Here is a 17,325-nt window from a genome sequence, read left to right on the forward strand (position 1 = left end):
TGCATCTCCTGCATTGGTAGGCAGATTCTTCACCACCTGGGATTCTGGTGCCACCTGGGAAGCCTTATGACCCACCAGACCTGCCTCTACTCTAGAGTCCTGGCTTTCACTGAATTCTTTCACCTCCTACTCTGAACAGTCACCATTGCCCTTTGGTGATGACTTGACTATCTCATTCTTTTGTCTTCCCTGTTCCCCTCCCTTAGGGCAGGACCTCATCCTCTTTTATTATGACAATTTCTCTGACCTAACTGATACAGTTAGAAGTTCCTGAAACAATAAAGTGGATCAAGTCATACCACTTTGCTTAAAGAGATCAAAAGAACTGCTTTTGATTCTTTCCTAAGAAAACCCTAATGCTGTTTCTCTTTTAGCTATTGTTCCTTCTGACCTCCATCCCCACCTATAAGGATGTCTCTGCACTCTTGTCTCATTCCCAGGATGCAGCAAGCAAGAAATAAGTAGTTTTTGGTTGTTTTCTTTTTTTGCTTCATGTGGAATCTTAGTTCCCTAACCAGGGATCCAACTTGCTCCGCTGCAATAGAAAGCTTGGAGTCTTAATCACCTGGGAAGTGCCCAGTAAGTAGTTTTTAAACGTTTTCTTTGGTTGAGTAGATGAAACAACCATGTGTATCTTTGTAATATTCGTAATTCCATATTCCAGGATAGGGATCAAGCCTCACTGATGGTGACATTATACCTTTTAGGATGAAAGATCAGCATTAGTTTAGTGTTCCTGCTAGGAAGATGAACTTACATAATCACCAATTCTCCTTTGGTTTATGCTTTCTTTAAAAATCAAAATACATTTTATGCTTTGATAAGATTGAAGAAAAAAAAAACGATATGTATTTGGGGAAAAAAAACAAGCACCCTTGTCCACAGGCAAAGCCCAGGCTCTTAGCTCAAGGAATAAAGCAAGCCTATGGAAACAGGTCAATCTCGTGTTTGCTCAGCATTTCCTGGGCACAGTCAGGCGCTCATCTCTGTGTCCGCAAGTCCTTCCTGCAGATCCAGTCAGAATCCAACCTGCTCCCTGGTGCATGTGACAGACTGGTTTTATGTCACCAGCGAGATGGATTAATGATCTCAGCAAAAAGCTGGCATGTTCAAGAGATTTAATTTTTTTTTTATGTAACAGTTTTAACCAAAGCTGTACTAGGACACAGCGGAAGCTGAGTTTCACAGGAGAACCAACTTACTAATAGCCAATCACTAAGTAGCAGGGAGGGCAAAGCCTTGCTGTTGGTGTCACAACAGCCCAAAGGGGTGGGGAGTGGGTTGGCACGAGCCTCAGTATCAGTGTTAGGTTGGGAAGCTCAGCCAGGCCAGCCATGCCCTCCTCGCAGCGCCGGCTCAAGGCAGCCGACCGACTCAATGGTTAGGCCTGGGGGTATCTGCCCTGCTGCAGGTCCCTGGAAGGCAGCTTGCAGCATCACAGACATTCACAGCATGCCTTATTTTCCAAGACTCATTTTGTTCTTGTTTTGCTTGATGGTTCTCGTGGAGAGCAGAAAGCCCAAGAGGAGGAGAGGGACAGGGCCGCTGGAAACCAAGCCAAGGTAAAGCCGTGGGCAGGATGGGGGGAAGGTGGCTGGAGGTGGCAGCTGCACTCTGTGGGACAGCTTCTGGGAGGGCTGGGGGTTAGATCGTCCGTCCTACTGGAATCTCTTTTCCAGTTGGAGGGAGATGAGCACAGCCTCTCACTGGGCACAAATACACTATCGTTGCCACCAGTAGTGAGTGACCAGGCTGGGCCTTTCCTTTGGATGTTTGTGTTCCTCCAAAGCATTCTGATTTAAGGCAGGTAGCTGAAGACTTAGTGGGTAAAGCATCTTTGTACTTCTCAGATTGTGCTGCTTTGATTCTCGGGATTACATCCTGTAGGGACCATAAATGGCTTGCTAAGCAATTACCTCAACAATTTTTTTTGAGGGGAACAGTATATAGGAATTTAGTTTGAATTATGAAGAAAACATGTAACTGGGAGTTATTTTCTTTAAATTATTTGATTGGTAACAATTTTATAATGGTTTCGAGTATCATTTCACTGTTTTGAATCTTAGAAAAGGGGTTTGAAACTTGCTAGCTTAACAGAAATACCTGTGTGGACAACAGAGAAGGCAATTTTGTGATGTAAGGGAAACATTTCCAAGAAAAACTGGTTAGGCCCAGAATGTGCACTCATTATCACAAATCAAGTTCCTTACTGTGTGTTTTGAACTGATATACAAAGCACGATACTCTAGGTCTGTTCAGCACAAAGGAAAGATCAAGCAGCTAAGATATCCACACCACGTGTGAGATGTTACACACCTGTTTTCCATCCTACTAGGCACTGCGTGAACTAGTGATTATGAATATAAGCTAATATCTTGAGGTACATTTTCTAAGCCAGTGGTCTCCTTTTTAAAAAAATTTTTTTCATCACATCAGCTTTCAGGATCTTAGTTTCCCAACCAGGGGTTGAACCTGGGCCCTTGGCAGTGAGATCACAGAGTCCTAAACACTGGACTACTACGGCACTCCCTAGTTTCCCTTTCTAATCATGTACCACTATCAGTGACAATTTTTTGAAACTGTACCTCCAGTGTGTGTGTGTGTGTGTGTGTGTGTGTGTGTGTGTGTGTATGCACAAATTGCATACATGTACTATTATAAATATGTGTATTAAATTAAAGCTTGATAGCTTTGTTTTTAGAAAAAAATTAATTGTAAATAAGAGTTATGGTCTCTATTTCCTGCAACCCAGTGGACTATCTTGAGCCCTCCACGTGTGCCCCTACTTTAGAGACTGCTGCTCTGGGAGCCGAGAAGACTCTGTGGAGTCTAATACCACTCAGTCAGAAAGCAGCCAGATACAAACTGACCAGGATGATGGCAAAGAAGCAGCACTCTCGAGGGCTCATCCTGTTTACACGTAATCTCAGGATCCTACGCTGTTGAACTGGCAGGAACCTCAGAGGTCACTGGATCCAGCAGTTCCCCTGAGTTCTAATTCTGTAAATGTGAATACGTGTTGTATGAAAAAGAGGCTCCAGGGTCAAAGAAGCTTGGGAAATCCTGGTTTAGACCATTTTAAACAGGTACTTTTACTATGTAAATAGACATTGTGTATTTGAAGAGGGGGATAAATTACACAGAGGTTATAAAAAAAAAACACACTTTTTTTGGACTATCTTGTGGGTTTCATATTTCACAGAGAACGCATGGGGAAACACTGCCTCATTTTACAGAGGCCAAGACGTCAGCCTGAGTAACTCATGCAGTTGTTAGTGGCTTGTCGGGACCAGATCCTAGGACCCTGACTTACTCAGGTTGGAAGGAAAGTTTCATCTGAACCTGTCTATTCTCTCCAGTGGTGCTGGGTTCAGCATGAGCCCCTCTGGGACCCTCAGGGATTCCACTCTGCAACCTGGGCAATTACAGCATCTCTGTCCCTCCCCAGAAGACCCACAGTCTCATTCCCAGACACCTGCTTGAGCTTGTGGACAGACTGAATTTATTAAAAAAAATTTTTTTAAACTGTAGTATAGTTGATTTTCAGTATTATATTAGTTTTAGGTATAGAGCATACTGATTCAAAAATTGTATAGCTTATACTCCATTTATAGATATTATAAAATATTGGCTATATTCTCTGTGCTGTACAATATATCCTTGTAGCTTATTTACTTTATACATAGTAGTTTGTACCTCTTATGCCCCTACCCCTCTCTCACCCCTTCCCCTTCCCTCTCCCCACTCCTAATCACTAATTTGTTCTCTAAATCTGAGTCTATTTTTTTGTTATATTCACTAGTTTGTTTTATTTTTTAGATTTTGCATATAAGTGATATCATACAGTATTTGTCTTTCTCTTATTAATATTTCACTTAGCATAATATCCTCCTTTATTCCATCTTCTCTCTGCCCTTTTGCCACTCATGTTGTTGCAAATGGCAAAATTTCATTCTTCTTTTTATGACTGAGTACTGTTCCATTGTAATATATACCACGTCTTCTTAATTCATTTGTAATGGACACTGAGGTTGCTTCCACATCTTGGCCATTGTAAACAATGCTTCTATGAACATTGGGGTGCATGTATCTTTTCAAATTAGTGTTTTTGGTTTCTTCCACCCAGAGTGGAACTGCTGGATCATATGGTAGTTGTAGTTTTAATTTTTTGAGGAAACTTCATACTGTTTATTGATGAATTAAATCTGACCCTTAGGAATGAGAACTTGAAATCTATCCCATAAGGTGGTCCTGTGGGTGAAAAGATGAACATACATCATTCAAAGAATATAAAATAATTATTGAGCAGAAACCAGAAGAAACAATAGAGAAAAGTCATATCAGGAAACATGATTCCAGGCCTTTCCACAATCCACCAGGGTGTGTGCACACTCAGACAATCACAGAGCTATGTCTGTGTGTGAAAAATTTCAGCCAAATATTAGACGAAAAAGTACTCTCATTATTGACACAAGAGTTAAGCTATACTGATAAATAGGAATGAAATGACCTGACCCTTTCTCCTTATAGTCTTGGAGCATTTCATCTCTGTGGAATAGCTCCTTCTCTTAGGTGTCCTGTTCACACAGACACACAGACACACACACATATACCCCACACCACATACCACACACTTGGTCTCACATACAGTCATACATTCACATGTAACACATATGGTCACACTCACATATACAGCCACACAGGGACCTCTTCTAACCTGTCAGCCTTCCCTGTGTCACTCCAGCCAACATACCCTCACAAAACAATTATTCTGTCCAGCAGCAGCTTTTTCAAAACCTCTTCCAGTTTTCTGACCCTTTGTGTCCCTTTTTACTGACTCACTGCCAAGTGAGCCTGTTTGCTCTTGGCTCTCTGTTTTGTTCTGTTCTTCTGGCCTCTTAGCCTCCCAGCTTTATTCCAACTTCTTCCCATCCTGCTGCCTCAGGTGGCCCCCCGACCACATGACTGCTTCCCTGCCAAGAGAGGCCCTTCTCTCTTGAGATCTGAAAATACAACAAGACCTGGGAGTTTGAGCTCTGTCCTGATCACACTATCTGACCTCTCCTGGTCCCAAAGCGCGGGGCCCCTTTCATCTTTCCTCCCCACTTGCTGCCCCCTTGCTTCTGCCTGCACTTGACCACCCTTCTCTCTGCATCATGGCTCCAAGGCTGGACCCAGGAACCCTTCTCTCTCTCTCCCCAGTGACCCTCCCTCTCCCCAGAGGTCTGTGGGGTTGGGAAGTCAGGGAAAACCAGGTTGGGGACCTGCTTCTGCTGCTTGCTGGCTGTGTGGCCATGTTTCCTGATCTTTCTGAACCTCATTTCTCCAAATAGAATGATGGGGTGACCGCAGCTTGGGGCCTGTGAAAGGAGGGGTGACTCAAGGGGGTGTGGTCGTTATGATTGCTGTTAGTATTGCAGCAAATAACCCTCAAAACGATGGCACTCGCCCTGCTTCTCAAGGTGCAGTGAACACATTTTTCTGCTCTCCCCCTTTCACTGGATTTGAGGTTCTGTGAAGAGTCCCAGCTTCGCAGCTGGGGCGCAACATACTGCCCCTGGAGTCTGAGATGGGAGGGCTCGGGCATTCGAAATCGGGTGGGCACCCATTGTGAAGGATGGATGCAGGGCATCCTGCTCACACAAACAGCCCAAGCCTCAGGGTATCAGCGGCCCGAGTTATCAAATGACTGGACCTTTAAGAAAAATTCCAGGTCCTCTGAATGGCACTGGGATGTCAATCTCCCTCTCCCCAGCATGTTGGCATGTGAGGACTTCCATTGCCCTAATCCTCCCCAACAAACAGAGAAACTGTGCTGACCCGGAGGGATTTGCTCCCTGCAAGGCAGGGAAGGCACCGAGCCCGCTGCCCTCACAATTTAATGTCCGTGATGGGCTAAGCCCTCAGGCTGAGCTCTGCCTCCCACCATCCTGGGATGTCTTTGCTGAGGCTTCTGAACAGCTCCCCAGGGGCTGCCACTCAGGGAACCATGCCTGGTCCCGCTCAGCTTCTTAGGGAAGAGACCCAAGAGGGCGGCAGGTCCTTGAAATGACCTCTCTGTGACCACACAAGCTTCTAGGGAACTGACTGAAGTCCCACCTTCCAGCTAAAGGGCAGGAAGAGACCACTGGCCTCTCCTCAGAGCTTGCAGCTGCAGCTGCCTTGTCCAAAAGCAAATCTGATCAAGACTTCTTCCTCCAGCACCCTTCCATGTTTTCCCTCAGCCTTTGGTTAGAGATAAAATTCTTCACAGCATCTTCAAGGCTCTCCCTGGCTGAGCTCTGCAACCTCAGTCTGTCCATTTCATCCTCACCCCCCCTACCCTTTCTCCAGTTTCATACAATGGTCCACCCATCCTTCAGCTGGGTTACCTTGCACTTAGAAGTTCTCAAACTGTGGACATGTTGAGTTGAAAAGCCTATAGGATACCCAGCTGGGAATAACCAGTTAGTAGGATACAAAGGTCCAGGGCAAGGGACATAGGTCTTGGAATCATCAGTAAGTGAATGCCAGTTAAAGCCATTGCCAGAGAGAGTGTTGAAAGGGAGAGAAGGTGGCTGAGACAGGGCCCTGAGGAAACCGGCATGAAAAGAAGGGGCTGAGGAGGGAGAAAAACTGCAGTGGAGGTGGGAGGAGGACCAAGCGCTCTGTCCTGGAAGACGAGGTTTCCAGCAGAGGCTGGCCCTCCCTGACCTTTGGCAAGGGCTCCTGCAGGGCCTCGGCTCAGGCCCAAGTGGGGAAGAAGCACTTGGGACTGAGGACGTGGCTGCAGCTCTCTGGGAAAGTGATTTACTTATTGGGAGGAGGGAGAGGTGGTTTTTTAAACAAAGAAACGTTCAAGTGAGAGTATAACTACCACCACAGCACCACCTTCACTTTCCAGTGAATTTTGCGTTAGGAGGTTGTGGAGTCTGGACAGATCTTCTTCTTTGTTTTGGTTCAAGGTGAGAGAGACTAGAATTCAGTTTGAATGCTGATGAGAATTAGCAGTGAGAAGGGGAGAAGGGGAGGAAGTTGGGCCAGGGTGTTGGAGGGCAGAATTCAAAGGGCTCCAGGAGAAGGAGGGTCAGGCACCTCTGCTGAGCCCCCAGGGACCTCCAGAACCTACAAGGCCAAAGGAAGTGAAAACACTGCTACTGCTCCTGCTTTCTGAGTTGCCTCCACCCTATTTGCACTTTCTACCTGGTGTCTCGCAGGCGTTTGGAAATCAAGATGGCTCCTAAGAATTTGATGCACCATCATCTCCACAAACATGCCACTCCCCCAGTTTTTATCATCTTCGCGAATGTTTCCACCATTCACCCAGGTGCTCGTCATAAACCTGGGCCATCCTTGCCTCTCTGTTTCCCCCATCCCCATCCCCAAGCCATCAGCAAAGTCTTTCTGCCTCCCTGAAATCTGATCAGTTCTCTCCACCCTCACCACTCCCTGCCCTAACCCAGGCAGCATGTTCTCTCAGCAAAAGCCTTCTGATGGTTTCCTGCTGCTTCTCTGCCCTTCCACCATCTCTTCTACCTGAGTGATCTTCTCAGGTATTAATCCAGACCTTGTGACTCCCCTGCTCAGAATTCCCGTGGGCTTCCCCTCTCAGTGTCATACGTCTGAGGGCCTCAGACCTAGCCCCTGGCCTTGTCTCCCACCTCCTTTCTTACTGCCTTCCTCCTCCTCAGATCCACTGGTCGTCTTACTGTTCCACACACGAGACTCACCTCAGGACATTTGCGCTTGCTGGTCCCTCTCTCAGGATGCACTTCTTCAGCCCCTCTCACAGCTCTCCTCTCCAGGGCTCACAAGGCTTCCTTGACCACCCTCTACCCCAACCCATCTCTCTTTTCTTCCTTACTCTGCCTTATTGTATCTTTATGGCACTTACTTTCTGAAGTCACATTCTTTCTCTCTCCATTTGTTTACCGTCTATTTATCAGCTCTGTGAGGGGAATGAACGTCTGTCCTCCCATGACTTGAGTGAGGAGTCTTTGGACAGAGTAAATGCTCCATAGGAATGTGCTGAGAAAATAAATTTTAGTCCAGGAATCAAAGAATCATGCAACAAGAGAGCAGGATGGCTGTCCATATTGTCCAGACAAAGACATTTTCCTCTACCCTGCTAGGTTCTTCTGGTTGGTATAGGAACAAAATTGACATGAGAGAACTTAACAGGAGAAGATCAAACAAAGGTTCAATAATCTGTATCCATGGGAGAGACACAGGAAAAATGAGTAATTCTCCCAAATGGCCAAACCCTCACATTAAATACCATCTTTAGCTAAAGACAAAGGAGGATTTGGAGGTAGTGGTTTAGGACTTCAGTCAGGAGGAAGGTAATTCATATGAAGATGGAAAAAGAAATGTTTGGTAAAGCAATGGTGTGCCAGGCCGTGCAGACAGTGGGACATGGTGGATGCTGATCTCCAGGCCCTGCAGAGTTTCTCCACCACCCCTACCCTCTATTCTTTGCAGACATCTCTGGTGACAGCTCTATTCCAGGAACAGACCCTCTGTGCAAATTCTTTTAGGCATGCTGCATGCTAAGTCGCTTCAATTGTGTCTGACTCTTGGCGACCCCATCGACTGCAGCCCACCAGGCTCTTCTGTCCATGGGATATTCTAGACAAGAATACTGGAGTGGGTTGCCATTTCCGTGACCTCCCATCAAATAATACCATCTGGGCCGAGCTGAGAGAATGAAATTTAAGGATTTCTTAGGAAGATGTCTCAAAGAACAGGATCCTGAGACAGGGAATATGTCACTCTCCTCTTACAGAATTTAAACAGGAAATATGCTTGTTTCTCTAAAAAGTCGATGAAGTGTGATAAGAACACAGAGAGTAAACAGGGGTGTTTATAAATGAATAATAGACATTCAAAAACAAAGTCTCTCCCTTGATTTCTAAAACCTCTCAATATCTAACACATTACAGATAGTACTATAGTAACACTGATTTCTTATAAGGTTATTTCCTTCCATCAAGAATTAAATCTCAGGGAGTTTCCTGGTGGCCTAGTGGTGAGGATTCTGGGTTTTCACTGCTGGGGCCCACTTTCCATCCCTATTGGGGAACTTTGAGATCCTGTAAGCATCACAGTATGGCCCCCCCCCCAAAAAGAATTAAAACTCACATTCCATCAGACCCAAATGTTCCAATAACCTGCTTGCTTGCATTCCTTCCTTCCTCTCCATTTTATTCTCCCTCTCTTATTATGTTTCCTGTTTAGTGATCGTCCTGTAAGTAGAATATTGCTTTGGAATATTTGGAACTTGATTGCTTTAGGATTATGTGTAGTTGTGGTGGGAAAAAAGATATGGAAAGAATGAGTGTGAGTGAGGAGAGAATCACTCCTTTGTCCTCTGGGTTAAAGGAAGGACAGCGAAGCGGGGTCTGCCATCCTGGGCTCCAACCCCCCTCCCTCACCACCTGGCTGGATGGTTTGAGCAGTTCTGTGCCCCGCTGTGGCCTCCACGCCCGCTGGCTGTGAACGGTCTGTTCTCCCGAGGGTTGAGGCTCTCTCTGCTTTTGTAGACAGCTGCCAACTGGACAGACATGAGGAATATCAGGTCTGGCTAGGATCAAACTGCCTGTTAAAACTTTATTTGTCTCAGAATTTTACTTATCACAAAACCAATATTATAACAACATTGAAGAAATTTTTGTAAGTTAATTAATATCTTTAATTAATTCTTGGCTGCACTGGGTCTTGGCCGCTGCAAGCATGCTCTCTCTAATTGCAGCAAGCAGGTAGATCTCTCCCTTGAGCCTCGTTGCGGTGGCTTCTCTTGTTGTTGAGCACTGCCTCTGGGACATGGGCTTTCTTAGTTGTGGCACATGGGCTTAGTTGCTCTGCAGCATGTGGGATCTTCCCGGATCAGGATATGTTCCTGCATTAGTAGGCAGATTCTTAACCACTGGACCACCAGGGAAATTCCTAAAGAAATATTTCAAAAGAAAAAAAAACCCACCATAAACTGTTCAACCGAAGCATTGGTCATCTAATCATGACTTTTGGAGAGACAATTAGGAGCTTGCCAAGGTAGAATGCGGTCCTGTCTGGGGGGGATCTGTTTTAGAAGCCTCTGGAAGGGCCAGGTCCTCAGGTCAGCCTGTTGGTGAGGGCCTGGGGTGCTGGGGGCAAGCAGGGATAGGGGAGCAAGGATCGTTTATCTCTCAACCTCCCTTCAGGGGAGAAAGAGACAGTAAGATGGGGGAAAAGTGTCTTAACAGGTAGGTCCTGCAGAAAGTAATCTCCCCAAATCATTTTACACAATGCCTTGGTGGGAGGATGGAAAACGTTTCTTGCCTGTCTTTGCAGTCACCTGTATAAGAAGAACCCCGATATGACCAAAATCCGACATGGAAAACCTCAGCCGCTTCTCAGAGTGGATGACCATGATTTCACCATGAGGCCTGCCTTTGGAGGTAAGATGTGTGCCCCCTACCTTCAGCCCTTTGGGGCCTGATCCCAGGACAGCCTCCTGCTGCTGTTCCATCAGGTTCCCTCAGGCACAGCCCTCCTCCGCGGGGGGCCTTGAGTTTCCCAGTCATGGTCATCAAAGCCCAACTCAGTAATTATCCCCTGGAGCAAAGCGATGGAAGGAAGTAAGTGTTGAGAAGAGGCTCTGGGGACGATGAAGCTGTTTACATTCTTAAAGGCCTAGCCCTGCTGCTGCCAACTTGCCTTTCTTAAAAGAATACGAGCAGGTGGGAAGTTTTGCACAGAAAATGACTCTGTTCTCTGCCGCCCCTTGCCTGGCTGGGAATTTGGGTTTCTGAGGGGGGCCACCTGCTTGCCCATGCAGCAACCATTTAACCCCTTGCAAGAACTTCCCTGGTGGTCCAGTGGTTAAGACTCCACACTCCCAGGGCAGAGGGAGTGGGCTCAGTCCCTGGTTGGGAAGCTAAGATCCCATATGCTGCACAATGTGGCCAAAAAAAAAAAGAGAGATCTTAAAAAAAGAAAACCCAAAAAACAATTTAACCCCTTGCAAAGGCCCCTTGCAGACTTGACCCCAGAAGAGTTTCCCTGCTCTTGGGGGTACAGCAGGGGTGGCATGGATGGTGGCTGCCCTTCTCAGGACCTGGAGAAAAATGCCACAGGGAGAGAGGAGCCTAGGCAGGGGCGAGCCATCTGCACTGACAAGGCAAGGGGAAGGATGGGACTCACAGGATGCATGAGACACAGGCCCAGGCACCCCTTGTGCAGGTGGGGAAACTGAGGCCCAGAGCATGGCAGCTGACGCACCCTGGCCAGAGAGACCCTAGCAGGCTTGTCTCTACTCCCCTTTAGCTCGCTCTTGAACTTCTCTCAGGTGCCAGCGTCCTCCTGGACCAGCAGGAAGGAGCAGGAGTGACTTGTGAGCAAGCCACCAACCCTCTGCTTGTGGTTTGTGAAGTGGGGGGAGTAATCCCTCCATCTGTGGGGGCTGTCAGGATTAAACGAGATGATGTATGTAAAGCCTCCGGCACCTACAGGTTCACAGCCCCTTAGAAAAAGCCAGCTGTCAGGCCTCCCTCTTGTGTGACTCTGAGGGGATTAGGATGTTAATCTATCCCAGGGGCCTTTGCATTTTCAAAGCCTCTCACTCAGTTCCCTGAGCTCTGACACCTGCCAAGCAGGAGGAGAAAGCAGGCAACCGATGACAGTCCCTGCCTCTTCTTCCTGCTGGGACAGAAAGCTGCTCAGCCAGGCATTCAGCTGCCCTCGATGGCTTTCTCTGGGTAATGCCACCAGAGAATTTCATGAACTTTAGTAACATTTTCCTGAGTAAGCAGCTCTAAAATTAGCTGGATGTGCTCCAGGAGGTCCAAGCGAGATGATATCCTATAAGCAGAAAGCTCCTCTTTGTTTTTCTTCTAGAGCAGGGGTCCCCAACCTCTAGGATCTAATGCCTGATGATCTGAGGTGGAGCTGATGGCATAATAATAGAAATGAAGTGCACAATAAATGTAATGTACTTGAATCATCCAGAAACCTCCCCTGTCCGTGGAAAAATTATCTTCCATGAAACCAGTATCTGGTGCCAAGGTGGCTGGGGACCGCTGTTCTGGAGGATGAGCTAAGATGCAGAGGGTCAGCAGGTGACTGGGACAAGGTTGCCAAACAATAGCATTAATGCCAACGAACAATTCTTGGTGACTTCTGTGCCAGGCACCATTCTAATCAGGGCAGTTACAGATATCATCTTACTTCAGTCCTCACAACTCCATGAAGTAGACCATAATTATGAAGTAGATATTGTTATGCCCAGATGAGGAACGTGAGGTATGGAGAGGTGAGGTGACTGGCCCACGTCACACAGCTGCTGACCCACCCTCCTGAGTGGGTCTCTTTCTTGCCACCTTTGACCTATGTGTCCTCCAGTGCTAGGCAATTAAGCAGAGTAGGTATAGGGTTTAGAGCTCACAAACAATACTCCTAGGGGCCTCTACAAAGATTTTATTTTAAAATCAGAAGGAAAAAATAAAATTTTAGGTAGAATAAAATGTTAATATATAATACTAATATAGTCATCTTTATACCAATACTTTTTAAAATGTTTTATCTGGTGGAAGGGTCCATGAAGGCAAGAGTCCAGGGTCCTCAAAAGTCACAGTGTAGCCTTTCGGCAGAACACAGTTCTGTGGGGCAGCTGCGTGTGTCTGGGGGTGAGTGACCTTCTGAATCACGCCTTGTAAATTTCTCATGGAGGCTGTCGTTGCTGGCAGGAGCCTGAGCCATCACCTGGTCAGGACCTTCAGTTTGCAGAAGAGCCTGGGCTCCAGAGGGTTAAGTGATGAGCACAGAACAACTAGGGGCAAAACTTGGGTTTCTTCTGTGATGTCAGATGCAAAAGTGAAAGCCTCATAAAACCACCCTTCTCCCCTGGGAGAAAGCCAGGAGCTAGCTCTCAGGACCAGCGAGTGAAATCCTGCCACATTCTCAGAAAACTCAGCTCTGAGGAGGATCATCCAACAGGCTGCAGCCCCAGTCAGGGTGCTCCTTCCTCAAGCCACGTTGGGGGAGCAAACTTGGCTTCCTGTATTCTGGTCCCTGCAAGTGCTGGGCCCATCAGCTGGACTCCCCCAGAGTATGAAAGATCAGGACAGACCCCTGCCCCTGCCCAAGTAAGCCTCTGAGGCTGGGAAAGGCCCTGGTTTCACAGAAAGCTGCTGGAGAAAGAGGTGTCACCTCCAGCAGGTGCAATAAGATCCTTACACATCAGCTGTCACCATCTCAGTCACCAAGACAAAGGGTGGGATCTGCTCCTCCTTGCTCCCAACCCTCTCCGCCAGGGCAGCTGGTCCTTGGGCCTCCTTTTCTTCCCTGCAGGGCTATCCCAGATGTCTAGATGGTACTTGGATGAAGTAGGACTAGGGGAACTCACGGTGAGGCACACATACATGAACTCAGAAATAGCTTTGCAGCTGGAGGGGTCCTGACCAAGCAGGCTGGGTGGGGCCACCACAGGAGAGGGCTTCCCACTGCCCAGGGTTCCAATGATTGTCACAATCCACGGTCCCTGGAGCCTCTGTGGATGGTTTAGAGCCCAGAAGCTGTCTCTGCCGGTGCTTCTGAGGGACTCCACCCAGCCCCTCACTCCTGGGCAGGAGTGTGGCTGCTGGTGGGTGTTACTCTGAGGAAGGAGGCTGACAGACAGCACATAGGTGACTCTGTGCAAGTAATACTAAGCCTGCCTTCTTTGGGAGCAGCCCTGTGCCAGGCCCCCAGTCCAAAGCAAAGCCTGGGCCCAAATTGCCCTAATGCAGGTCTAGCCTAACACCCCCCGCCCCACTTAGCACTTAGCCCCACTTACTCAGCAGGCCACACCCACAGGGTACCCTTCAACAATTATGGGGTAGGTATTTCCATCCCTGCCTTCTCTTTCTAGCTTGTGTCTCAAATAGGGGCTTCCTTGTGAACTGATATTTAAAAATACCTGATAGAGAGGAATTTGCCTAAGACTAGATACCCCTTGGATGACCTTTTCAGTCTAGAAAAAGAAAAGATTAAAAATCTAGCAGCTTCCTAATAATCCCAGGGATCAGTTGAAACAAAAATATCTTGTCTAAGCTCCCAGCTGCCTGGTTCGGTAGTGTGTCCTGGTTAGGAGAACCCGCAGAAAAAGTGATATGCTTTTTTTTTTAAATTACATTTTAATTAAAAAAAAATCGAGTGTAAAACACACAGAACATATAACTTACCATCTCAACCATCTGAAGCATATAGCTCAGGGGCCAAAGCACATTCACGTTGTTGTCCAGCTATCACCAGCATCCATGTCTAGAGCCTTTTCATCTTCCCAAACCGAAGCTCCATTAAACAATAACTGTCTACTCCCTGCTCCCCCCTGTCCCTGAGGACCACCATTCTACTTTCAGCCTCTGAATCTGACTGCTCTAGGCACCTCGTGTAAGTAGAATTATACAGTGCTTGTCTTTTTGTGACTGGCTGATTCACTCAGTGTTGTCTTCAAGGCTCATCCATGTTGTAATGTGTGACAGGATTCCTTTCTTTTTTAAGGCCGAACAATAGTCCATCGTATGAATATATCACATCTTGTTTACCCATGTATCTGTCATCGGACATTTGGATTACTCCTTCCTTTTGGGTATTAGGAAGAAAGCTTCCCTGAACATGTGTGTACAACATCTGTTCAAGACCCTGTTTTCAATTTAGGGGTTAATATACCCAGAAGTGGAATTGCTGAAACCCATGGTAGTTCTATGTTTAATTTTTGGAGGGACTCTCATACTTTTTTCACATCAGCAGCTTCTCACACATCACACATTCTCACACAGCAACTACATCATTTCACCTGTTCACCAGCACAATGCTGATTCTTTAAAAAAAATTTTTTTGCCAAGCGGCATGTGAAAACTCAGTTCTCTGATCAGGGATTAAACACACACGCCTTGCAGTGGATGTGTGGTCTTAAGCACTGGACCAGCAGAGAAGTCCCACATGGTGCTGGTTTTTAATTCAAACTGTAGAAGTGGGGGCCTTCCCAGGTGGCGCTAGTGGTAACGAGTCTGCCTCCCAATGCAGGAGACTAAAGAGACGCAGGTTTCATCCCTGAGTTAATTCTTTTGAACTAAACCCAAGGAGTTTGTCAGGATGGTGGGCAAGTAGCCACAAAGTGGGTTAGGTCCTCCAACCAAAATACTTTCTTTTTCATTCTTAAGACAAATACGGTGTTTTTTGGAGCTGATTTGTATGAAGCAGGGTCGGTGGCACTTGGGGGCCCAGCAGTAAGCAGTGCAGCCACAGTCCTTGGAGTGTTAACGCTCTGGTCAGGGAGACCAGTGTTAATGAAGTCTTCACATCAAGTCGTGAAATTACAGAGAACTGCTGGAAGGGCAGAGGAGCCGTAGGGTGGGCGCAACAGGGCTGGTTGTGGGCACCAGGGGAGGGCTGCCTCCAGGAGTTCGGGAGGAGGAAGGCCAAGGAGCCACCCTTGTTGAACATGACATGGGTTCAGTCTCTTCGCTTGGCACTCCTGGCATGCAAGAATGTCATCCCAAGAAGTGACATCCCAAGAGGCTATCTACAGGTGAAACAGAAATGACTCAGTGCAGTCACGTATTACAGAAGCAATGGAGGGCATCTCTGCTGATGGAGGGGGAGTTAAGTGGTCAGTTCTGTCCAGAGAATCAGATGCCTTCATTCAAGAGGCAATGCTCACAATGAGGAAAGATGCACGGGGGCTGAGCCTAGTGGGTGGAGAAAGGAAGAGGGGGCCAAGGTGAAGGGTGCTCATGGATTACAGGAGCATGGCAGTGGAATGCAAGCAGTGTGTGTGTGTGTGTGTGTGTGTGTGTGTGTGTGTGTGTGTGTAGGCGGTGCACCTGGGTGTCCATAGGCACGTGCCAGGTGCTGCTGTGGGTGGAAATAGAGCCGTTCAGAGCTGGGCCATTCTCCCTGCCCCATCTTGGGCCAGCCAGACCTTCCAGAAGCCTGGGTCCAAGGTTGGGGTTGGCCTTCTGGGTTGACATGAAGGTGTATTGGTCAAAGCAGTAGGACAGGATATATAGCATTTAGCAGTTTCTTAGCTTGACTTGTAACCTTTAGGTATTCAAGCATGTGGCATCTGGATCTCTGATAATGCTCCTGCCTGGGGGGTGGTTTTGTACATGTGGATGCTGCCCTTAGTCGTCAGCTGCCCACACGGAGTAGGGTGGAGTCTTGATCTGGAGGGGCCGTGTCTGGGCAGGCTGAGATTGAGTGAGTCTGGAAAGAAGGGGTCAGGGGGCCCAGCCTGTGATCAGGGGCAGGTCGGGGCAGTGGCTGGGCCTGTAGTACAACCCGCTTCCTCCATATCATTTCTAGAGCACAGGAGAACTCTTTCCTGTGCTATACCCAAACAACAAAGGGCTGAATGCAGCAGACATTGGTTCCCACGCTTCCTTGAGATAATTGCAAATCTCATGCTTCTGGCCTTCATTTAGTGAACCTGCCAATGTTCTGTAGCTCTTTCTCCGGCTATTCAGGCAGTGGGCTCTGGGGCCCTTGCTGATTTTGTTCCCCTCCCTCCTGCCCTTTTTCCCCCTCCTGATCATCAAATCAAGTTGAATCATGCATTATTACAGTGTCTTTCAGATCTGCCCATCCCTCCCCACCCTACCCCCTCACACCACGTTTCTCAGCCCCTTGTTGCAGAGTGGAAAAATCTTAGACGTTACAATGGTGTGGCCCTCCAAAGCTCCACCTCCCTGAAAAAATCTTATTCTTTGGCATTTAAGTGTAAATGAATTCATAAACTGAAATCAATTAAATTTTCTCTTTAGTGGATGATAATGATAAGAAGGCTGGACGTCCTGCTGACACCCACACCATGGCCCTCACACTACCCCTTGTCACCAAATTCACCTCCTGGAAACATCCCGTTCCTGGCGCTGCTCCCTTGGAAACTTCAGGGAGTGCCACCTTCTACAGGATGAAGTACAGCCCTTGCCTCTCCCCTCTGAGTCCCAAGAACTTCCAGGGTCTGGCCAACTGCCTCCCCGGCTCACCTCCCCTGGTGGAAGTGAGCTACCTCACGAACTACCTCACCTCTCACCTCTTCTGTCTTAGAAGGCTCTCTGTTCCTCACATCCCTGCAGAGTCTGCTACGAGCATCACTCCACGGTGGATCCTGCTTCATCCGATGGCCCATCCCTGCCCAGAGCCCCAGGTGGATGCCTTTCCTCTAACATGAAACATCTCTTGGCTATTTGGAACGGTATTGAAACTGCCCAACTCAGATTGGGACCTGAACCCACTGTCTTTAAATTGAAATCACACCCCTGTTCTCAAGGCTAACTGAATCTCAGGTCCTCAATATCTTGTTGCAGAAAGAATTCAGTGAGAGAC

General features: G+C 47.5%; 1 protein-coding gene across 1 annotated transcript in view; it reads left to right on the forward strand.

Annotated features, from left to right (window-relative positions):
- Window positions 1,308–17,325, forward strand: part of GABRR2 (gamma-aminobutyric acid type A receptor rho2 subunit) — a 41,757-nt gene continuing 25,739 nt past the window's right edge. The window contains exons 1-2 of the mRNA XM_005684688.3: window positions 1,308–1,562; window positions 10,309–10,415. Coding sequence (XP_005684745.2) covers window positions 1,378–1,562; window positions 10,309–10,415 — 292 coding nt within the window. The 5' untranslated portion in view covers window positions 1,308–1,377. The remainder of the gene's footprint in view (window positions 1,563–10,308; window positions 10,416–17,325) is intronic.

Source organism: Capra hircus, chromosome 9 (assembly GCF_001704415.2).
Source record: "Capra hircus breed San Clemente chromosome 9, ASM170441v1, whole genome shotgun sequence".
NCBI lineage: Eukaryota > Metazoa > Chordata > Mammalia > Artiodactyla > Bovidae > Capra > Capra hircus.